The sequence below is a fragment of the Sminthopsis crassicaudata genome, chromosome 6, assembly GCF_048593235.1.
Source record: "Sminthopsis crassicaudata isolate SCR6 chromosome 6, ASM4859323v1, whole genome shotgun sequence".
Taxonomy (NCBI): domain Eukaryota; kingdom Metazoa; phylum Chordata; class Mammalia; order Dasyuromorphia; family Dasyuridae; genus Sminthopsis; species Sminthopsis crassicaudata.
Genome location: NC_133622.1, coordinates 167,594,013 through 167,619,366, shown reverse-complemented (window position 1 = coordinate 167,619,366; position 25,354 = coordinate 167,594,013). Strand labels below are relative to the sequence as shown.

The 25,354-nt window shown below is 37.4% G+C and overlaps 1 protein-coding gene across 2 annotated transcripts in view; it reads left to right on the top strand.

Moving 5' to 3' along the window:
- Positions 1-25,354, top strand: part of INTU (inturned planar cell polarity protein) — a 105,151-nt gene that overhangs the window by 52,552 nt on the left and 27,245 nt on the right. For both annotated transcript variants that reach the window (XM_074275550.1, XM_074275549.1), the window contains exons 4-10: positions 3,129-3,332; positions 8,526-8,644; positions 14,086-14,175; positions 18,789-18,866; positions 19,247-19,430; positions 22,348-22,401; positions 24,669-24,731. In XM_074275550.1, the coding sequence (XP_074131651.1) occupies positions 3,129-3,332; positions 8,526-8,644; positions 14,086-14,175; positions 18,789-18,866; positions 19,247-19,430; positions 22,348-22,401; positions 24,669-24,731 (792 nt within the window). The remainder of the gene's footprint in view (positions 1-3,128; positions 3,333-8,525; positions 8,645-14,085; positions 14,176-18,788; positions 18,867-19,246; positions 19,431-22,347; positions 22,402-24,668; positions 24,732-25,354) is intronic.

The window sequence follows — 25,354 nt, the reverse complement described above, 5'->3', positions numbered from 1 at the left end:
TTGATTGGAGAAATGCAAATTAAAACAATTCTGAGGTACTACCTCACACTTATTAGATTGATTTATAGGACAGAAAGAAGAAATTTTACAAATGGTGGAGGGGATGTGAGGAAAATGTGACATTAATACACTTTTGGTGAAGTTATGAACTGATTCAGTCATTCTGTAGAGCAATTTGTAACCACACCCAAGGGGCTTTAAAACCATGAATTCCCTTTGATGTAGCAATACCAAATCAGGTCTCAAAAAAGCTAAAAAACAAAAAATGAAGGGACCTATGTGTACAAAAATATTGATAGCACCTCTTTTCTGGAGAGCAAAGAATTTGGAATTGAGGAGATTCCCATCAAGTGGGGGATGGCTAAATAAATTGTGGTATGTGATTATTATAGAATACTGTTATATTAAAAGAAATGATGAGCAGCTGAGATACCACTACACACCTGTCATATTGGCTAAGATGACAGGAACAAATAATGATGAATGTTGGAGGGGATGTGGGAAAACTGGGACACTGATGCATTGTTGGTGGAGTTGTGAAAGAATCCAAACATTTTGGAGAGCAATCTGGAACTATGCCCCAAAAGTTATCAAACTGTGACTCAGCAGTGTTTCTATTGACCTTGTATCCCAAAGAGATCTTAAAGGAGGGAAAGGGACCCACATGTGCAAAAATGTTTGTGGCAGCCCTTTTTGTTGTGGTTAGAAAGTGGAAACTGAGTGGATGCCCATCAATTGGAGAATGGCTGAATAAATTGTGGTATATGAATATTATGGAATATTATTGTTCTGTAAGAAATGACCAACAGGATGATTTCAGAAAGGCCTGAAGAGACTTACATGATGATGCTGAGTGAATTGAGCAGAACCAGGAGATCATTATACACAGCAACAGCAAAATTATACAATGATCAATTCTGGCAGACGTGACTCTCTTCAACAATGAGATGATTCAAACCAGTTCCAGTTGTTTAGTGATAAAGAGAGTCAATTACACCCAGAGAGAGTATTGTGGGAGCTAAGTGTGGTTCACAACATAGTGTTCTCACTCTCTTTGTTGTTGTTTGCTTGCATTTTATTTTCTTTCGCAAATTTTTTTCCTTCCTTCTTGACCTGATTTTTCTTGTGCAGCAAGATAACTGTATAACTGTGTATACATATATTGGTTTTAACATATATTTTAACATATTTAATGTATTGGACTACCTGCTATCTAGGGGAGGAGGTGGGGGAAGGAGGGGAAAATTTGGAACAGAAGGTTTTGCAAGGATCAATGTTGAAAAATTAACCAGGCATATGTTTTGTAAATAAAAAGCTTTAATTTAAAAATGAGAGAAAAAAATGAATGAATTTTAAATTGTTCAAAATATTTAATGAAATAAAAATATTTAATAAAATTAAAAAAAAAACTTTAAATAAAAAAACTACTTTATTTTTCTTAAGGATTTTTAGGAGATTTTTGTGATCAATTTAGTCACAGATCTTCCTCCAGCCAATGGAATTCCTCTCTTCTGTTTCCATGCCCACAGCCTCTTGTCTTTTGTTCTCAGAGTTACCAGTACCTAGCATATATACTGTTTTTCCTCATCTGAGTTTTTGCCACCAGAATTGGAATGCTTTCCTTCCTTTGCTAGTTCCCTGTTTCAAGACAAGGCTCACCCTACTTTATCACCAACATCCCTGTGTGCCCCCACTTTAAGTTTGAACCTGAAAAACTGAGCAGAGAAACTGAGACAGACCTGGGAATTCCTAGTTCAGAAATCACTGGCATTCTGACACCTTTTTACCACAGAAGTAGAGCCAAGCTATTACTCTAGTTGGCTTTTTCCCTTCTTTCTTTTATTGTAATCATCCTAATCCTGAACTCTAAGAAAATCTACTTGCCCCCTCTTACTCTACGTAAGGTATTGCCTTTTTTTAAATTTTACTTTAATTTATTCATTCTGGACTTAACAAACACCAAACAAAACGTGTTTCAAATACACTGTGCAACAGAAGGAAGAGATTGTACATGAAATTGCAAATCTTCTGTTACATTGGTCCTTTTTGTCTTCTTAGATACATAATAGATTCAGCATGTAACTTTTAAGCTGTCCTGCTTGCTTTTGATTCCTTCTGTCCTTCCTTCTGTTCCCTACTCATTTTGTGGAGTTAGAGGGGCAGAGAGAAAGCTATCCCTAACCGTCTTTCTCTCCCACTTCCCTGCCAATTAAAAAAAACAAAACAAAACAAAACCAAATCCTTATAACAAATATGAATTATCAAACAAAATAAATTCCTACTTTGGTGAAGTCCAAAAATGTATGTCTCTTTCTGCATCTTGAGTCTGTCACTACTTCTTGTCAGAAAATGGTTAGCATTGTTTCTCTAGAGGATTTGGTCATTGCACTGATCAGAGTTCATCCTGAGTATTTCATCATGAGTCTTTTAGAATTGTGGTGGGTCATTATATTGATCACAGTTGTTAAGTCTTTCAGAGTTTTAATGAAAGCATTACAATCTCTCATTATTCCCAGATATTTTATTTTAGTAGAAATTGTTTTAGTTTTTGATTGTTTTGTGGTTATAAAACTACTGAATCACATATAATTTATTAGGGATAGGGACTGGATTCTTGATTTCCCTGATATAACCCTCAGGTAAGGCAACTCCCTCTTCCTCACCTACCTTTTACCAACGATAAGTTTTAAAAAGATGCCTGGAGAGCTGAAAAGTGTTCATTATTAGTTTTGATCCCTGATTATTTTGTTTATTTTTTGAATGAAGTTGGATAAAACTACAATTAAAAAGCTAGATGGGAGCCTAAAAATCTTTTGGTCTAACCTCCAGATTTGAGGAAACAAAGGTCCAGAAAGGAAAGCAAGGCCCAGAAAAATTGGATTCAAATGCAAATCCAGTGTTAACTTTTGTTAGTTCTTGTACTTTGTAGGCAAAGTATACCTGATAGTAGGGAAATATGGACCTATGCATGGGGCCTTTTAAGAGCAGATAATTTCTGCTCCTGAATGATCAATTATATGCATCCTGTGTGTATTATACAAACAGCATACATGTCATGCATATCTGTACACCATATGTTCATAGAAACTACAACTGCTGAAAAATCAAAATGTTATTTTGATTAATAGGTGAAACTGACATTTGAAATAGCAAAGACCAGGCAAAAAGAAGCCAGTCAGCCCAAACAGAAGAAGGCCCAAACTACCACTAGTGACTTAGTCAGACTCCTCTGGGGTGAAGAGGTCCAGGAACTTCAGCAGAACCTCCAAAGCGTCCCTCACATCATCATGTATCTCACTCTCCAGATGGACTCTGAGACACTGAAGGATGAGGTAAGTGTACTGGACCAGGTACCAGGGACAAAAGAATTAGTTTTCCAAGAGGCATTTTCTAGAGTGCAAATTAGTAATCATTGGAAATAGATTGACTTTTTTATCTCTTTCAGTAACAGACCAGGAGGACACAGAGAACAAATTTTTTTTCATTTTACTTTAGTTTATTCATTCTGGACTTAACAAATACCAAATAAACCGTGTTTCAAATACACTGTGCAACAGAAGGAAGAGATTGTACATGAAATTGCAAATCTTCTGTTACGTTGGCCCTTTTTGTCTTCTTAGATACATAATAAATTCAGAACTCTTATTTTCTTAATTGCATAAATACCTTCTTTGTCCACTGGGTGTCTCATTGGAAGCCTGGCTTAAGGGACCTCCTGCAGGAGAAGGGAGGGCCTGGTCAGCATTGAGCCCTGAGCTCTAAGGCCCAAAGATGAGTTCTTTTCAGAAAGGAATAAATCAGAATTCTGCCTTTATATACATTTGGAGAGAATGGTTGGATTTTTTTTTCCTAACCAATAAAACACATAAGGTGAAAAATAGCATCTAGCCTGTAAGCCTAGAAAATGAACCCAGACAGTATATAATAACTGAGAATTAGGGTCCACATGAACTTTGGAATTTAAATTGGTTAATAATGTCAATGATCTGCTCTCCTTCTTAATGAGTGATGGCATGATTATTCATCTCTCTTTTAGTGGCTCCTTAATACAAAAGGTCAGATATAGTATAAATAGATAATTTAGAAAGCCTAAAGTATAACAGAGTTCTTAATTCTTAAGAACAATAATAAAATTTAAGTGCTTAGATTCTAAGGTATCTTCATTTATCTTCAGTCCTAGGTGAATAATTAGATAGTTCTGGGTTGTAATTATCTTCAGGGTGACATGAATTTTCCTGTATTTTTTAACTCTACATTTAGTTGCCTAGGCAGCCTTTTAGCACATCACATCTCAAGTCATTACTTAAAGGAACCACAATTTCTTGGTGTAGGGGTCCTTACCAGCTCATATCACAGCTTTTCTGTGCCTTAGGAGATGGATGCATGAGATACTGTGACCAAAAATATCCATTCCCTGGTTGCCAACCTTAGTAATAAGTCTCTGAACTAGGGAAGTTAGATCGTCCTAGAATGACAGTCCATTCCTGACCTGCCATCCAAATAAGTGCTCAATTTGCATAGCCTTAGAAAACCCAGGGTCCCCTTCAGCAAGAGTAAACTATTAAAGGGAACTCGAGGTCTTACTTTATCAATATGGCATAACAGAGACATAAATAAATGTCAATCCTATCTGCTTGAAGCATTAACTAATAAAAATCAATTTCATCCTTTCAAGTAATTGATTTGCTTATTGTTTATTAAATAATAGTATTGATCTCATAACTATTATACAAATATCACATATCTTATTTTTTCATCAAAGGGCTATTTAGCAAACCACTGGAATGGTCCAATTTGAGTTCAATGACACCTCTTTGCTCCTGCCAGATTGAAAGGCTGAGAGAGTAACTAATGTTTCTTTGCCAGAAGTATTAGGTTGGTCAGAAGGAAAGGTTTCTTCATTTTGTCTGTTTTTTGTATCCTGATGAAGTTAATCACTGAAATGATAAAGGAGGGATTTGTTCATGCTTGCTTTTCACTAGGCTTTTTTTGTGTTCTGGAAATGAGAGGGCCTCAGAACCTAAAGTTCTCATTGTAAGACATACAAGGCGGGATAGACATTTTCTAGCTGGGATTGGCAAGCACAGCCTTAAACTTTCTAACTCATTGGTAGGTAAAATGTGACCAGGATCTTTTGTCATCTTTGAATGTCTTTCCATGGGAAAGTCTATAGATGTTTCTCAGAGGAACAGCATGAAGATTTTATTTGTAGATCAAGAAAAGATTCTTCTTGGCTCTGGCACAACAGCAAAGTTTAGTAGAGGTGCATTTTCATTGTTGAGATTGGCAAATGTGGAAAATCTGCTAATTGTCACCCTACTAACAAGCAATTCAAAACCCAGCTAATTAAATTGGCTAAGAGCTAAAGGCTGTGGAACTTGCCAAGTCTTTTAATGAGGAGACTTTTAATCCATTTGAAAGAAGGAATTATCCTAAAAGTCTTTGTTACCTTTGCTAAGCTTTGGCATTACTTATTTACTAAAGAATATAGCAGGGTCGTTTTAGTTACTAATGAAAATTTTCATAATATTTTTTGCCTTTTTAACATGAAATTCTTTGGCCACTAGTCTGCAGCAGGTGTTCCTCATCGCTAATTTGAGGAGATAGTAGCTTTCCTGTTTTATCAGTTTTCAGCATTTTGGATAATGGTGACATATCCTTCTTTCTCAGTCAAGCATTACATGGGTGACATTCATCTGTTAAAAAAAATCTCATTTAAGATGATTTATAATTCTGGTTTAAATTCTAGTAGCATTCCAAGAAATCATTTATTAAGCAGAACTTGGTTATGTGCATCCAAAATATAGCACATTGTGAGAATACTTAATACATGTTAAAACAAATGTGTTTCAAATACATTATTATCTTTATAAATATGTAAGAGCTGGCATACTGTGCTCACAATGACATCTAGTGCATAGAGACCAAACCAAGAAATAGAAAACCAGTGAAACTTGAAGGAAACTGAAGGAAATTGTGACCTACAAAAGGTTATTTTGTTCTTTATGAAGAGCACGATAATTTTCTTTCTGGATTTAATAATGTTATTTAAGCTTCAGGTAGAAATGAAAGGCAGTGTGATGGAGTGGTTAGGGAACAGACCTCTGAGCCAAGAAGTCTTTGGGTTCAGACCTCCCTTGGATGCACACTGGCTGGGGAATCCTGGGCAAATGACTTCTCAGTATTCTAGGCAACTCTCTAAGACTAGGAATTGCAGAGAAGGAACCAAGCTGTATTGGTAGAGGAAATTTCCTCACCCAGGAGTTCCTTAAAGCTAGAAAATCTCAGATCAAGTCTAAACAAGAAAGAAGAAGTTATGTTGCAAAATGAATTTTCTGTGAGTGTCTGAAAGGGTTTTATTTATTTTTATTTTTATTGTTGTCACAAAAGAAAGGTATTCTCCAGGTATCCTTGCTCACTCAACCAGGATGTCACTGAATCAATAAATTTGTGATTTGTTGTCCCTTGATTCCATAAAAAGTACTTGTGCTTTTGAAACACATAAAGTGTTGTATCCCTGCACAGTATCATCACTTCTACTTGTGATGAGTATCAGGAACAGTCAGATTCTGTACCACTCCCAGGTGGGCAAACCACTTTTCCACAGTGATGGTGCAGGACGTGGACTCCATGAAAGTGATTCACTTGTTTTTTCCTTTGTACCCCTTTGTACACTATTTGGCATACAGTAGACTTTGCATCAGTGCTAACTGAATTGAACTGTCCCCATTTTACACTGAAACTGAGGCTCTCTAAGGTTTAATGACTTGTCCATTGCCACACAACCAGTTAAGTGTTTAAGGAGGGATTTTGAACCTAGTTTTCCAAATTCTGGGTGTTTAGATTCAGCAACATATTTGTCATGTGCCTGTACTTCTCACATTTAGCAACTAGGTGGGCAATGATTAGAACACTGGGCCTGGAATCAGGAAGCCCTGGAACGCCTGGAATCAATTCATCCTCAGAAAGATTTCTAAGAGTCACATATGAACATCCAAGGTGTTACCAGGAATTCTAGTGTCTGGGACAAAATTATTTGAGCTCCAGGATGGTATCCAAGGTAGGACTGTTCCCATCTATGGTTCTGGCATGTTAGAGATTGAGGAGATGAGAGCTAAGGATGAAGACCTAGAAGGCAAGGCTATTTAGAGGGTGTAGAGATGTGAGGGAAGAAGAGAAGACTGAGAGCTTGCCAGATACTTATTAGGGAGGAAGAGGGAGAAAATGTGATCTATAGTTCCTCAGATGAATACAGTAGGGATCTGGTGAACTTAAAGAAAAGATGGTGGCTGAGTGCGGGTAGCAGCAGAAGGGTCTGCAGTTGGCATTGGGAGGCACTTAAATGTCAAGGGTATCACAGCCTTTGAAAGAGCACCAAGAAATATGGGTTCTTTAGGAGAAGAGCTGGGTTTCCATGAGCCCCAGAAGGTAGAAGGAATAAAATCCTAAAGTCATGGATTAAACCTGGAATGAACCCCAAAGGGCATCTAGCCAATGACAATGGAGAGCCTAAGGCCTGGAAAGATTGCATAGGTCAGAGAATTGACAAGGTGAATATTAGGTCTTTTCACAAGAAATCTGACAATTTTTCCAGATTTTCATACTACAAATGAAGGCAATTCTTCACAGAGTACAATAGAAAGAGAGAGCAGGGGAGAATAGTGACAAGAGAAGACTAGGACTAACTTTACTATAAGAGGGAGGGAGGAAGGCCAGCAAATAGTAGTCATATCACCTTTAATATTCATCTCAGCTGAGAAAGATGTATATAACACTGCCATGTTCAGAAGATGGCTGAGCTATGGCAACTCCATGTCCTTATTAAGAAGTGAGCCATTCAGCTTTGTAAGTAGGAAATCATGCCCCTGGGTCCTTCTGCTTCTGGGACAAATCCCCTCTTGCCAAATCCATGAGAATGCATGTATATAGAAACAAAAGTAAAATGTTTATCAGGAATGTTTTCTAGACTTGAAAAAGAGTTGAAAATTCATTTAGAATTCTTTCCATATAGTTATCACTAATTAGTAAACACATTTTCATTATAATACAGTTTTGTTGCCTATAACTTAATTTTCAAGTCAATTTTTTTTTGTATGTTTGAAATACTTAAAATACATGTGATTTCATTGTATGGTATTCCCTCTACCAGTCCTGCGCCTTCTACTACTCAGTAATAGTTCATGAAGAATTAATTTGGTCCTTCTGCCAACCTGTTAATGGCATTCTCCTAAAGAAACCAAGCTGATTCACACACACACACACACACACACCCCTCACACAGGTCATCCATTCCAGGTTAGATACCTGTCCTACCTTTTGAGAGCCCAAGTGTTAAGTGAAATATAATAAAAAACAAAGATTGAATTTCCAAGTCTGAAATTTCAGTCTAATGTGAATAAAAATAGTTGTTGGCATTAAGTAACCATTTAGCTGTTTTATATGGGACTATTAAAATTATTTGGAAATACTGACTTACCAATTTTGAATCTTACTGATTATGTCTTTAATTCTTGTTAATTATACAGCAGGAAATTATTTACCATTATCCAATATCTGAAGCATCTCAGAAACTTAAAAGTGTAAGAGGAATATTTCTAACCCTCTGTGACATGCTGGAAAATGTAGCTGGAACACATGTTACCAGGTAATATCAATTTATATTTCATGCAAATTTTTTTCTGCTTTGCAAATTGTCTGTCTTAGTCTTGATCAGAGGAAAAAATGCCAATAAAAGAACACTCACATTAACAAAAATACCTGCAAATGTCTTTTCATGAAAGAAGCTTTCATTGTGAAGACCTTTTAAATATTAACGAGTTATGTGATTTACAGCCAAAAGGAACTTCAGAAGCTGTCTTCATTTTGCAGAGAAAAAAACTGAACTGTCCAATTTAAACTCAGGTCTAGTGTTTTCTCCACTATTTATTTCCAGTTCATTGAAATCCAGGATTTTTCAGATTCATCACATTAGGATCATAGGATGTAGCGTTTATGTGGATCTCTAAGGTTACCTTTTGCAAGCTCCTCTTTTCAGACCTAAGGAATGTAAGTGATTTGACAAAGTTCACATCAGTAGTAAACATCAAAGATGAGATTCAATCCTGAGCCCTCAGATCTAGGACTTTCTATTTACTACAGACACTGACTCCTCACACCTTCTGAGTACCAGCATACCCAACAAACTACTCTCAACTAGCCTCATCACCGATGCTTTTTCTAGACAGCTGCCATATTGTTATTCCTAATGCACTGGTCTGCCATCCTCCTTCTTCAGAAGCACCTGTGACTTTTGTTTCCTTTAGGAAAATATATTGACTCCTCTATTGGATCTTAGGAGGGGTCTGGAAGCCCACCTCTTGGCATTCACTGTTGAGAAGGTATATGTCCCTGGCTAGAAATCTGCTGTATCACAGGTCTGAATTGGAAACAAGCTTGATATTAGTGTAGCTGTAGAATGCAGTGGAATATTATTGCTCCATAAGAAATGATGAAAGGGGAAGATTCAGAGAAAACCAGAAAGACTTAAATGAACTGAGGCAATGAAGTAAATCAAACCAAATCAGCAGTTTATACATTGAATACAATATTCTAAGTTTTCATTTTATTTTTTTATTAAAAAGCTTTTCTTTCTCTCTTTCTAACTCCCCCAATTCAAAAGAAAACCCAAATCCTTGTAATCTATGCTTAGTAAAACCAAATTCCCACATGATCTGTATTCAAAAATGTTTCATTTTGCATATTGAATCCATCACCTCTCTGAATGACTAAAAAGCTCCTGTGGCTCCTATTGCCTTTAGGATAACATTATAAACTCCTCTACTGGATCTTAGAAGGGGTCTAGAAGCCCACCTCCTGGCATTTACTATTGAGAAGGTACATGTTTCTGGCTAGGAAGAAAAACAACCTTGAAAGATCTCATGAAGTCAGGTTATTTTATTTACCAAATCACCTCAGAAAACTGGTGATTAAATCATACTTTTCACCCCTTCTTAGAGAGATAATGGCCTATGGGTGGCAGAATGAGTCATATATCTTCAAGCATGACCAATGTATCTATTTGTATTCCTTTATTATACTTTTTTTTTTTTAACAAGGGAAGGCATCTCGGGACAGAAGGTGGGAAGGCAGTAATGACTGAGGAAGTGACAGAATAAAGATGGTAATGCCAAAAAAAGAAAGAAAATAACATTGGAACATTTTAAAACACCAAAGAGAATAATAGGAAGTCAAGAAGGGAACAATGACAAACAAGGAGTGTAGTGTTGTTATTGCCAAGTTAAATGTAATACATAATTTTCAAGAGGCACAGGGTGGCACAGTAGACAGAATGTTGGGTCTAGAATCAGGAAAATTTGAATTCAAATCTAAACAGTTATTAGCTTTATAACATGGGGCAAGTCACTTAATCTCTGTGTAACATCTCCTCATCTGTAAAATGAAAACAATAATAGCACCTTCCTCAGGATTGTTATGAGGATCAAATGAAATAATAATTGGGACTTATCACAAAGTAAGTGCAATACAAATGTTAGCAGCTATTATTATTAAAAAGTTGTACATAGTAGAGGTACATTATTTCACATAAAAGCACTTTTTCCATTATTTTCTTAAATATGAAAATGTTTATACATGATTATCAGGTTTACAATAAAAAAGAAAATTTCATTTTTAATAAAATTATATTGACTTCATATCTTTAAATTATCATAGGAATATGAGTCATTGTAGGGAAGCATAGTTTGAGTATTATTCTGTTTATGTGACTCCTCATCTCCATGGTGAGCCACTAGCCCTTGCTCTCATTAAGAATAGAAACCATTTTCAAAATTATGTGTCATTCTTTAGAATCTAGAAAAAAATTTAGAAAAAGTGTTTGACATTAGTCTTATTTTAAGTTCATGATTTGACCATCTCTATACCATGCTACCCATACTCATGCCATCATCCTCATGCCTGGCCCCCCCCCCAGAATTTTGGCTCTGTTCCTGGAAAACCAGGCTCCAGTAGGTCAAATTTCGACTTTTCCTCCCAGAACCAGACCTCCCTGCCATTTCCTAGGTTACTGTTCCATGTCACTATGAGGGTACATTCCCTTCTCCCTTTTGTAGTCCCTTTGTGTGTTGTCTTACCACATTCAATTATGAGTTCCTAGAGGGCAGAAATTGTCTTGCTTGCTTCTATTTGTGTCTCTAGTGCTCAGCACAGTGCCTTCTCTTAAGAAATGCTTTTTATCTCTAACTACCACCCCCTTCAAACTAATCTCTCCTCCCTTAAAGCTTTCCACATAGCCTCTGTTCTCTCCTCTCACACTAACTTAGTAACCTCGTGGAGCCTTCCTTTTGACTTCATAGCTGACTGAAATGGTTCACTCTGAGCTTCGGTTACAAATGATGTGTTTATTTCTGGTATTGGACTGGTGCTTAGTAAACACTCCATTGAGTTAAATCTTTTAAGTGGAAAAACATGTAAACAACTAAGTGCAACTAAGAGCCTTGTGGTGGGCACTAAAGATGCAAGACAAAAGTTAAGCAATCTCTGCCCTCCAGGAATTTAGGAGAAGAAGCAATTTATTTACTCAGAGTAATGTCAGCATCAATGAGAAAATCTTAAAAACTGGAAGGACCCAGGAAAAGGTTCATGAAGGAAGCTTCGAGAGAAGCTTGAGTGAGGGTCCTTGAGGCAGAGGGGAGAGAGAGAAGCATCCCACATGGGGGTAACCTTATGCAGGGTTCTATATGTAGGAGACAGGGGACCACTTATATGGAAGTCGGGGAGAGGGATGATGTGGTGACTTTTGATGCTCATCTTTCTGGAGCCTAAGTCATCTTCAGTGTTGTGAAAAAACAGTTGTTGAGCGTTCTGACAGAATGGTGGCTTGTTTGCCTGTAACATTCTGGAGTCTGTCCTTTGCTCCCTGGCATTACTTACTAAGAAGAACATTCAGAAAATATGCTTTGTTTTCTGTTGCCAATTTGCTGCTGAGAGAAAGAGAGAAGAAGGAAAGCCAGAAGATACTCTTCTCCATTGTGCCTGTTGTGGCTGAGAAGTGCAGGAGGAGAACCCTGCCACAGGAATTGAATTAGAGAGGTCTTTGCCAGTGTCAATATGATGCAGGCTGCCTTTCCTTAAAGTTTGTAACACTGTTTCAGCCAAAGGCACCATCTAAGTATGAAACTAGCAGTGATAGAATTGCTCTCTAGGAGCAAGCCCAGCTGAGAAGCAGAATAGTATAAAATCAGAACATCAGAGAAGGCTCAGACCAGCAGATCAGTGCATCAGTTAAAATGCCATGTGTGACAAAGTGTTCTGATCCACAACACAAGTCATCTTCCCCCAAATCTCCCCACGCTAGAATGAAAGTTCATTCCAAGTAGATATTATTTCATTCTTTGTACTTGTATTCATAGTGCTCTGGCAATAGGAAGTACTTAATAAATACTTGATAATTGATCGTTGAGCTCAGCTTATAATAAAAGCATTTTTTCCATAAATGAGAAGCTATTGTCATCAAGGAACTTTTATGGGCAGTTGCTTAGGGATGTTATTGAAGGCTGCAGTTCACAAGTTGTGAGTTGTCTTGGCCACATGTATGATTTATTACTCTAGGACTTTTAAGTATGATGACCACTCTCAACATAGACAACATTGGAAGGAGGATGTGATTCAGGTTTATAGGCAGAATGTTATATAAATATTATGTGTTGTTTGGTTGCTGGTTTGGGTTAGTTTTTTGGTTGTTGTTTATTAAGTATTACTGAGAGCTCTATTTGTAGGAACTAAACAGGTAAGGACTCTTAAAGTTACTCACAAATTTTAACTCGGATCTTGAAAATATTTCCCTCTAGGAAAGCCCCAACTTGCCAGCATGGTGACATGTCAAAGGGAAAGGAGCAATGGAAAGAATGGGGCGGGGGGGGAAGTCTCCAACTACTACATTTTGAGTTGGCTCTTAGCCGATACCACATATAACACACATTTAACAGGCTAGTTTGACTAGTATTGAGAGTCTACAAAGGGAAATCATGAAGTGAGATTAGAAAGGACAACTGAGGCTAGATTGCAATAGGATTTACATGCCAATCTTAAGATTTTGTATTTCATTCTTATCTTGGCACAGAGCCAGCAAATTTTCATGTAGGGAGGAGAATATTTAATCAGCTCTGTGTAGTCAACATTTCAGTTTGGCAGCTGTGTGGAGGAGAGAATAAAGAAAGGAGAGACCAGAAGTGGGGACACAAAACTACAAAGCATTTGTCCCACCAAGAGGTGTGAACAAGATTAAAGGCTGTGTGTGAGCTGAGCGAAGGGGACAGACGTGAGAGATGTTGGGGAGCTACGTCAGCTTGTAGCTGATGGGCATTAGGGGAAGAGCCAAGGAGAATTCCCAGACATTGAACTTGGAGAATTAGAGCAATAGTAATGCCATCAGTATCAAAGGGTGACAATGTATTATAGAGCTCGAGTATCCAACAAACAGACACTACAGTATGCTGGGCTATTAATTAATTCCAGAATACACTAAAACACACACCCATCTGTCTGCAATCATGGACTTCTCTGGACTTCAGTTTCCAAAAGCCTAAAATGAGGGAGTTAATTTAGTCCCTGCTAGCTGGAAATTCTATGGACCAAGTCTATCTAATCCTCTGCACCAAGGCGAAGCTCAGTAAATATGATCTGATTTTCCTATTGATTTTTAAGGTTAATTATGTCATATAAATGTATTATTTATGTGTGAGCAGGAGCATTAAAACATTTTAATATTGTTAACTTGTCTGAAAGTTCTCTGTATAGAAATGTTTTGCATAATTCTTAGTAGAAAACTTCCATGGTACAATTTTATTTGATATCTATATGTTGTTGGTCATTGACTATTATTAAATTATAGTTCTGAAAAAATGTATAATGTACTTAAATACATATTTTATTTACATATAATGTCTTACCTCCTCTGTGTCATAGTCATATTTCGGGGAATCTGCTATCCATAAAACACACCATATGTAATATTATATGAATAAGACCCCTTATTTGTAATTTCATAATCTTTATGAATATATTGACTTTCTGACATGATTTTTCTAGCTCATCGCTTTCTTTAAATGAAAAACTAGTACATGTGGCTTACTGGAAAGAAGATGACAAATTGTTATTGATTGGACTTCCTGCAGAACAGTAAGTTGAATGTTTTTTTTTCTTTTATGCTTTGAAATCAGTCATAAATTACACTTTTCATAAGGTATATTTTAATTTCAAATGTTTAATTTTTAGTCTAAAGATAAATTGCCTGATGTTCAAAACTAATGTACAGATGCCAGAGAGGGCATGAGATTATGTTTGGTTTTGTTAGAATATATTAGGTATACTCCTAGTAAACAAATCCATGTTTTAGTTATTAATTATTAAGTCTGTTGAGATTTTTTTTCTTCAGAGACAACCTTATTTCAGAGACTTTTCCAGCAATAACCCAGATCCCTACTTTTGTCACATATATTTATTTGGTGAATCCAGTATCCTGACAAGTCCTAATTCTACTGTATTCTTCCCTAATTCTTTCCTCTTTAAATTCTCTTCCATATTTAGGAGTAAAGTGCAAAGGCCATATCATGTTATGACTTCAACATCTTAGAAGTATAAAAACTCTTTTTGGCAAGACTGACTTGTCCAATTGTGTATCAACAGCAACAATACTGTGTATCTTCACATCATCTCTTCCCTTCCTTACAAATCAAAAATATTCCTTAATATTTGGGGATGTGCCCTTTTGTGCTTAATTAACCTATTTTGTATTTCTGTGATATAATTTACAACAGCATTGAAAGTAGAAAGCCAGATTAGTTGGGATGTTGAGAATAATCCCAGAGAAGAGGGTTTAGCCACCCCTGCTTATGTTGATCTCAACTTCCCTCTAGTAGCCCAGCCTTAGAAATCTGATTACTTCTTATCTTCCAAAGGAAGATCAAAGACACATGGAAGTGAGGATTTTATAAGAGTAAAAGAGTTTTAGAGAACCCAATCAACAGGTACATGTTCTACTCTGGACTCTATCAAGTATCCAGGGACAAACTGGTGATTGTATTTTTTAGCCTCGTTTTAATAATGCAGGAAGGAGCAGAGTTCTTTTTTTAATGATGATAAATACCTTGTTGATCACAAAGCTTTCATTACATAGCAGGATTTTCAAAGGAGGCTTTGAGGAAAGCACCCCTTCTGGATAAAAGTGATCAAGAAGTAACCCAAGAGAGGGAAAACAACAAACTGATGTGATGAAATATAAGTATGTGGGGGAGGGAAGAAATATTTCAAATATTTTTGAGGAAAGGTCTTGCTGAAACCTCCCAAGAAAAGATGGTGGCTTACTCTGTCATGATTATGTTAATGCCAGTGCAGCCTGAAATCAGAAAGACCTGAGTTCAGATCCAGTCTCAGTCATGTCCTATATATAACTCTAGGCAAGCCATTTCACTTGTCTGCTTCATTCTTCCACTGGGGGAAATAGTAGTTTTTGAGTTTTTGAGGCTCAGATGAGATAGTATTTGTAAAAAGAGCCTAGCACTTAATAAACACTTAATAAATGTTTCCTTCCTTTTTCCTGTTATTAGTTTCCTAGTTTTTCTCCTTGAAGGGAGGATATGGTGATGTTCTGGAGAGTGTGGCAACCTCAAGTTTGGCCTCCTCGTTGGAAAAATGAATGAATGAATGAAATGGCTAAAAGAAAGAAAAAACATTTATTAAACATTTACTTTTTGCCAAACACTATACTGAGCGCTGGAGATACAAATAGAAAAATCAAGATGGCCCCTGCTTTCCAAGAGTTTACACTCTTAAGTTGAGGATATAACACATAAAAGAAAGTTCAGATCTGAGAGTCCTTCAGGTTTAACTTTAGGGTGAATGGCAAGGCCCAGGGGTGCTTAAATTACATTAGCTGGTCAGATGATAGTGCTGAGAGTTCTGGAGGGAATAGAGGCAAGACAGCTGGTAGGCTTGGTGGGTCTCCATCCCCCCAAACTCCCATCTCATCCAAGCACTGGGGCAGTTCAGCACCTTGGACAAGGGCAGAGGCTTGGGGAGCAAACACAGGGATTAGGTCAGGCCTGGCCATTTCCCTGGCCATCCCAGATGGGTTTCAGTTGGTGAAACTGAAAAAGCAAAGTGCTTTTTAGTGAGTTTGTGGATTCAGAGAGAAGTGAATAAAACCCAAAATGAAATAGTCCAGAGTGAATGGACTGGGGTAAATAGCCCACTGAGAAAGAGCAAAGGCAATAAGAGGATATAAAGTAGAGTCTAAAGGAAGGAAATATCGCAAGAGCAGATCTTAGAAGAGGGACTCTACTCAAAAATTGAGTAGAGGATTCTAAAGGGTTTATGTGTACTAAGCAAAAGCCAAGCTGATGGTCAGCTGGCTGCAGCCCAGATTAATTAAGCATAGGCTTTGTGCAGAAGTCTGTGTCTTGGGGAGATAACAAAGATTACATCAGATATAGACCGACCCTCACAGAGCTCAGTCATGTCAAGTGCAAATAACCAGAGGAAAGAGCAAAAGTCCTCCAGCATATACAAATAAAGATCCTGTTCCCTCGGGAATCTCAAGGACTTAAAGAAAAACTTGGGCATACACCACTGGGAGATCAGCCAAAACAGACTCTAAGGACAGGTTCGACAAACAAAGGAAGGGAATACTGGAGTGTTTCATATTCCCTGTTCCCCCTCTTAGCAACACAGCATCAGAGAAATTTTGTCCCAGGGTCAAGAAACTTTCTGGAAGGAGCCAAAAAATAAATATTGTAAGCTTTGTGAACCAAGAGGCAAAATTGATTGTGTTGGATAGCTATATATACAAGAGAGAAGTTTTCTATATTTTTACTGGTAAAATTAAAATTAATAATAATTGAATGCAAATTTTATAATATAGTTTTATTGATTAGAAGAGGGCATTTCTTGGTGACATTTTTATTAATTGGGGTTCATAATTTGTGTAACCTATCATCAAAATGGATTGCAAACATCCTTTTGTTAATTCTGATTTGTCATGAGATTTTATGTATTTCATCCTTGAAATGACTTTTCATACAGATAGGTGCTGCCAAATGCCTATATCAGTCCTAAAGCATGTGATTTTCATTGAATGTATTCATCACTTAGAAAAGGCATTTAGAAAATTCTGTTAGATTCTTCTCTTGATATTTTCCATAGGTAGAAATCCCCCAACTGCACAGTTAAATAAATTAATTTTGCAACATGCAAGTCAAGAGAATAGTAAACATACCTCTCCTTAGATCATACCATCTTGGAAGAACTGAAAACTTAAAGGTTTCTAGGAAGGATTTCTGATCTCACCCCCAAACCTATAGCCAACTGAGAAGAGAAGATGGACTTGTCAAGAAAGCCATTCTTAGCTATTTGGGGAGCCTAAGGTTACCTGGGTCTCTTGTGGAAGTGTGAGCCATTGCACTTGCATCGAGTTCTGAAAAATGCTCCTAGAGCTGGAGTTTATGCTCAGAAAATAGATGCACTATAAATTTGTGTTGTAATGGAGGTCTCACTTCCCATTTTAACTTCTGACACTACATGAAATATATAAAGCAGCTTGACATTACTCGTAATTTAAACAAAATTTATTGTCACTAAATTGACTTTACATCAGTATGTTTTACTTTTACTTGTAAACCTCATAATTTTACAATTACAAAATTTAAACAGTGATTTGCCTTGTAATTTTAGGTTGAAGTTATTAAGAAACATCAGGTCTGCAGAAAAAGCTAATTTCCAAATTCATTCATTGTTGGAGAATAGTAGTTGAGGGTGTTTCTGCTTGTTCAGAAAAACTCAAATCACAGCCTGAGTTCAAAAAATTGTAATGGAAGTCTTTTTTTCTTCTTGTTGTTTTAACATGATGGGTATGTACTGGTAGTAAGAAAAAAATAAAATGTCAGGTACACTATGGCACTCACAGTGCTCTTGAGTTTGTAATTGCCTTACTGCAATTTGTAGGGCCCTGAGCAAGTGTGGCAAATGATGGAAGTGTCTCTTTCGTCATTTTAGAGCAAAAGTAATCGTGGAAAATAGATAAACTGTTTACACAGCTACGTTCTAACAAGAACTTTTTTTAATAAAGTGAAAAATATTCTTAGTTCTCTGGCTATCCAAAAATAGATGGAGGACTTAATTTGGTCCCTGGACCATAGTTTGGTAATTCCTGTCCTAGCTAATTAGATAAATAAGCTTTATCACTAAATGGTGTCTCTGTCTTATGCTCCTCCTCTCCACCTCTCCCCCAGATGTATTGATTTGGATATCCAGAGGGATATTATATATATCCTTTACTTATATACCCCTCAGCCCCATACCTGTAGCAAATCCTAATTAGCCAACTTCTGATTAAGAACCTGGTAGAGAAGGAAGGACTTCTTTTTAGGGGTTCCTCATTCCATCACAGATTTAAAGTCAGGTGAGTCCTAGTACACAGGATCATACATTAGTTTTGAGCTTCCTTTGCCATCTTTCCCCATGCCGATCCCAGTGGCACTAAGACTTCATTTCCAGTCCAGGTACTACACAGGAACCCAGATTGTTCATTTATTCCTAGAATTAGGTAATAAGATATTACTTATTAAAACAATATTAAAATAAAATTTAAAATAGGCACCATCTATAGCTGTACTAATTCTAGATAAAAATATGCTTGTTCTTTATCTAAAATTTAAATCTGTTTTGCCTCCTTTTGATGTAAATTTTGCTATTTTACCAATGTGGTTGTGAATTAATAGATACTGTTTGCTTTTTAGAGTTCCTCTTCCTCAGCTAAGGAGTTTGATAGAAGATGTTGCCCAAACCTTAAAATTTATGTATGGTTCTTTAAACAGGTAAATATTATATATGTATTAATTTTATGACATTTTTACCAAATCATTCAATGCCCTTGAGAGGCAACAAGGTATTTTTGGAGATAAGACTGGAATTATATGATTAGACTTACCATCTTTCTTTGTTTCTTCCCAAGGTTGAATGATTTCTATTCCCACCCCATCATGGTAGCCTACATATCATGAGTCTCCTTCCAATTGAATTTTATACTGGCATTTTTAAAAGGGGATAGTGGCAAGCACATGTGTTTTACCTCCACTATTCTGGAAAGTCCAAGGGTCATGTGTATCATAGGGGAAATTCAGATGAAATATTATGGTTAATAGCTTCAGTGTCAAACAGATGATGTTGTTCTGACTTCATATTCACATTTTTGCAGTGCATTCTGTGAAGCAGAAAATGTTGCTCGATTGGATCATTTTTTCAACTTGTTCTTCCAAAGAGCAATTCAGCCTGAAAAGCTTTACTCCAGTACCTGTACTCAGTCCCATGATGCTTCCAGCTCACTATTCATCGACACTCTGCCTGGCGTTCAATGGCTCACACTACCACAAGAGACCCAGGTAACCTCGGGCTCTCCAAATAGCCAAGAATGGCTTTCTTGACAAGTCTACCTTCTCTCCTCAGTTGGTTATGGGTTTGGGAGGAGATCAGAAATCCTTCCTAGGGACCTGTAAGTTTTCAGTTCTTCCAAGATGGTATGATCTAAGGAGAGGTATGTTTACCACTCTCCTGGCTTGTGCTCTGCTCTTGGGGTGAGATCGTTTGATCAGGAAGCATTTCTTACGCTCCTCTGTACTGGCCATTGAGCTGGGAGCTAGGGAATATTAGTTTAAGGAAAAAAGCAATTCTGTCAGGGAAGAAGAATGAATAAAAAAGTCATCCATTGAAGAAAGATAGAAATACTCTTTTTAAAAAGAAAAAATAACTCGGGCTTTGTCATTCTAGATTGTCATATAGACTTTTTAAAAAATGGGGTGGTATTTCTGTTCATGCAGAACACATTACTGGGCAGTAAAGCACCCAAAAGTTTTGGGTTTATGAGGTTTGGGCTGTTAGATCAGGCTTACATAGGAAAAAGAAGATGACTCAAGAAGGAAGGTCCTTACTTAAAGTACAAACTTTGCTAAGAAGGAGGAAATGAAAACAGGCCATGCTTTACTTGATTGAAGATGTTCAGTAAAAACCTTTGCCATCACACTGTTTAACACCACACTATGGGGTTGATTTAGTGGTCTTTCTCTTGAAGGGGGAGGTTTACTAGTATCTGCCCAAGCATCAAACACCTTGTGTGACTCAGACCTTGTCCTTCCACCCCCCGATGGCCAGAGTGTGGCAGGGCCACTAACAGCAGTCCTGACACTTTGTCAAAAGTCTGTCCTCCGAAAGACAGTCACCATTCCATGATCCTGTGTCTGGATGAATGCTCCCATGCAAACTCACAGTTTAGTTCTGTCTATAGGCACTCAGTGCCAAGCTAATTCATAACAAATTTTATTGCATTTAACAAGTTTCATCATTATAACATTTGACTGGTCTTTCCCTATAAGAAGATATAACTTTTCATACTTTGAGAGTTATGCATCAACAGGACCACACGTTGGAAATTGCTTAATTCCAACTGCGCATCTTGCTAATTTATCATGGGCCTGTTTGATCTGGCTATATAGCAAAATTACTGTGACATATGTTCAGAACTATATCAGATTTCAGGTGGGGAAAGAAATAGGAGCTTGCCTGCTAGAGGGTTCTAAATCTAGTTAGGGAGGCAAGATAAATGCATCAGAAAAAAAAAATGGTAACTAGGTAGTGCAGTAGATGGAATCCTGGAGGCCTTAGATTTACAATCTGCATGACTCCAATGGGCCCAGTTTCCTTATCTCTAAGACTTAAAGGTCTCTATGAATCCTTCCCCTCTGACTTTTTTACTAGTTGTATCCTCAGTGATCAGCACAGGTATCATCTGGTGCTTAATAAATGTTTATTGGATTAAATTGATCTTACGGCAAAAAATAAAGGAGGCAAAGTCTTCAATTGTGTGATAGACTGTTAGAATACAAAAAAAAAAGGAATAAGCAAATATAGCAACTTCTTTTTTAAAGAGTGACTCTTATTTATCTTCTGATACATTGTCTTGAAGAAGTTAAAAGTTAAAGAACATACATACCTGTCCCTGATTTTTATTTATTTATTTTACTCAACAGTCCTGCAGAGCCTTTTATGTTTTCCATTTTCTTCCTGTGTGTTCTAGATAGCAGGGGTATGCTGGCTCAGTTTCTCCCTATTTAAAAAAAAAAGAATTCTGGATAAACGTTTGTATTTGTGTGGTGTCTGGCCTTTATGGTCTTACCTTTAGACCTGTTACTCTCACAGTAAGAATGGGGTATGGGCACTTTTGACCAAACATTTAAAGGTTTTACTTTGATTTTATTTTTTTGGGTATGTATTGGAGTATATTTTTTTCTTAAAGGATATGGGACCAACCAGAGAAATACTGGGGCATTAAATGCCATAACAGTGGAGGCATCCACTAGCCAATGGGAATTTCCATCATAACACAAACACACACTCAAACACAAAAGAAACTAAGAGTTTATATTATATTGTGAAAAATATGGGTCATCAAATGGGTATGGACATGTCAAGAGGCATGACTAATGTTTCAGAAAGTTCCATAATCTTGGCCAATGTTATGTTTGCTTCAGCCCTGTAGGGAACATCTTTGCTTTTTAAAAAATGTTGCCTCCCAAGAAGCAGCACATTTGTCAACCAATCTCGCTCCCAGCCTCTTGGTCAGTTTAAATTTATGTAATAAAAATAAAACTCCTCCTGAGCTCTTCTTACAGTTTGGACACCTCTGAGAATGAGTCAGACACTCTGAGACATTTCTATAGCAACAAAATCTAAATCCTCATAACGGTAGAGTTCCCAGTGGTTCACTTGGTTAGTCATCTTATGCCAGATCCCAGGGCTGGGGTCCCATTCTCTTCTTCATCCATTCAAGCAGTAAGATCAGCGTGGTTTTTGTATAAAAACTCTGCTAAAGGGGCAGGCCAAGAGAACATTGATATTGCACCTTTTAAAAAACCTCAATGACAGAGAACTATAAGGAAATTTAAAGAAGTTTTATTTGGCCTTTGAGTATATTCAGGTTGAATGGTTGTTTGCTTTTAAGAACATTGTTTAAAAAAATTTTAATGGGCTTATTTAGAACTCCAGGAGCAACAGAATTGCTACATGAGCTTTTCATTAAATAAAAGTTGAAACCTATTACTCTTAATTAGTGTTATTGATGGTGCCTGTATTTTAAAAACTACCCAGTAATTGTTTTGTAATTGCAAAAAGAAAAAGGCATATTTCCTAACAAGAAATACCAATTCATTCTGATTAATACATATAAATTACCTGCCTCCTCAGCAATTTGCCAGTGAATAGTTCTTAATAATTTTGGATTCTGTTTGTATTATGTTCTTTTTTTAGATGGAAATCGACATGGTATTAAATGATTTGGAGGCAGCAGATTTTGCAGAACTGGTAAGAGAAGAAAGTTTTAACCAGCTTAATGGTGATGACTGATTTGATGGGATTTTAAAATTTTTATTATATTTTTTCCAATTCATTAAAACCCACCTCTTTTCCCTCCTACCTTTCCTATCTCCATTGAAAAAGAAAAAAACATATATGTGAATGTATGTGCATGAAAATGTATATTTTCAAGCAAAACAAGCTTCTACATTGACCATCATATATATATATATGTATATACATATATGTATATGCTTACCTATACATACTTATATAAATATGCATTGTGTGCATGTATGTGTGTGCACCCTAAATTTCTCTCCTCTCTGCTAAAAGGTGGGATTCATGTCTCAATCCTGAGTCTTCCAGAATTATGGCTGGTCACTATATTAATCTTAGTGCAGTTATTAAACAAGTTGTTCTCCTGGTTCCGCTTCCTTCCTTCCCCTCAGTTTGTACAAGTCTTCCCAGGTTTCTCTGAAGTCATCCCTGGTATATTCAAAGAAAGGAAGGTGAGTCTCTTCCTGACTCCAGGCCTGATCCCTAACCATTCATCAACCAGAGAATGACTTTTGGCTTTAGAAATTAGATCTTTAAGAGAAAGGTTCTCCAAAGACTTTTTCCCCATTGGGATGATGGATGGCTTTCTCCTCCTGGGCAGGCCTGGACAGCCAGGGCTCCAGCCTTTCAAGGGGTGGATGGAGTTTGGGTGGAGTCTCTGCAGCTGGGCAGGAGGGCCCAGGCCCAAACTCCCTTGCCTGGGCATGAAGCCTGGCAGGGCAGACCTGCTGAGTGGCAATGAGAACAAGAGCTCTTCAGGATTCATGAAGGTTTTCCTTGTCCTGGAAAAACAGCAATCCAGCACTCCTTGTATTTGCCTCGCTGAATCCTCCTAACAGCCCTGTGAGGTAGAGAGGCCATCTTCTCATCATCTTCGTGTTACGGATAAGGAAAATGGGAGCCCCAGTGAGGTTGAGCCCATCTCAGGTGTAACAGGATTTGAACCCGAGTCTCTAAAAGAAGCCAGCTCTCCCCAGCTGCATAGAGGAACTCTGCAGCAGTCGGGATGGGGCAGTTCAGGTGAACATTGAACACTTCCATGAATTTAGGATGACTTCCTTAATTACCTGTGTCACAGAGGGACCCTCCTCTTTCCCTCTCACTTTGCTTAAGTATCTAGCGTAGTTGTCACAGTGATTAGAGTGTTAGGGCTGGAAATAGGAGAACCTGAATTCAAATACAGTCTCAGATACTTCCTAGCTATGAGACCCTCGGGAAGTCACTTCACCATGTTTGCCTCAGTTTCCACATGTGTAAAATGAGCCAGAAAAGGAAATGGCCAACTGCTCTATTAACTCTGCTGAGAAAATCCCCAAATGGGCTCACAAAGAGTCAGACCTGATAAATTGACTTAACAGCAACCATAAACAGTCTGGATGAAAGTCAGCTGGACAGAATGAGATTGGACATAAAACTGATCTCAGAATCAGGAAGACAGGTTTCAAATCCCATTTCTGACATGCATCTATCCTCTGACAGGTTAGATGACATATCATCTAACCTCTGTTCTGAGTAGCCTGCTAAGACTGACCCAGGAAATAACTACTTGTTGCTAACACTTGGGGTCCAGATAGATAAAACACGCTTCTCCTTCCTAGCCTTTGCACTCTGAGAGGAGAAACCATGTACGAGCCAGTGTGAATTAGGATATGTGAGGGCTTTGGAGAAATGCATGGCCTCTACAGTCAGGCAGGCTCATCCAGCGTCCGGCCACCTCTCTTCCCCTCATCCCGTCTCCTGCACTTGCTCCAGGAACTTTACCACCCATGCTGACGTCCCCTCCCAGGACCTCAGACTCCACACACTCCATTCCACATTCATCTGTTTGCTGTGCCGTGGATCCCACTCATATTCCCCTGTCAGGCCCGGGTCCCCAGGCTCACTTCTTCTGAATGTAATTTCCCCCCGATTGTGAGTGTGCTCAGCCTCTCTACCCATCAGGCTTCCTCTCATCTGAAATCTCACACCCCCTCCTCTTATTACCATTCATCCTTTGCTAAACCCCAGTTCTAGACTACACCTTCCAACCCCCTCCTCCGTACCCCCTCCTTATTTAGCCTTATTTATTTTAGCCTCAATAAGTCTACCTGGGCTTAGCACATAGTAGACATTTAAAGGTCAGAAGTATCTCTACACCATATTGAGGCATCAATGAAAGGACAAAGAAATACTAAGAATTTTAAACTGACTGTATTGGTATGCTGTCTTTTTTTCAGTCTGAAGATTACTACAACATGAGGCGTCTGTACACAATATTGGGGTGTTCTCTGTTTTTTAAGGTGAGAAAACTGATGGATTCAAACCTGAAATATTTGTAACTATGTCATCTATTTGTTTTAAGATGAGTCTAAAAATAACTTTTATCAAAATTAGTCATAATTGTAAAACTGTAATCTTTTCATTTAATATGAGATACAATTTCAGTAAAACAAAATATTGTAGCTTAATACATGTAAATATTAATCAATGATTTATTTTTTCTTATACTGAAAAATCGATAAGTAGAAGAAGGAAAAGGTATATGATTTGAAAGAGTTGAGTATGTGCAAAAGCTTGCCTAGCATGATAGGATACAGTGCTGTTATTCATTATTGTCTTTTTAAATTGAAAAAATTAATTAATTAAACTAGGATAAAGTAGTAATATTGTAAAGAAAGCAAATTAAGGAATAATTAAGATATATTTAGTGGCCCAGTATACAGAACTCAGTCTTGGACTAGTTCAAAACCAGCCCTTCACACTTCCTGGCTGTGTGACCCTGGACAAGTCACTTAACCCTTTTTGCCTCAGTTTCTTCATCTGTAAAAAGAGCTGAAGAAGGAAATGGCAAATCACTCTAGTATCTTTACTGAGAAAACCCCAAATGGGATCACAGAGAATTGGGAACAACTGAACAACAATA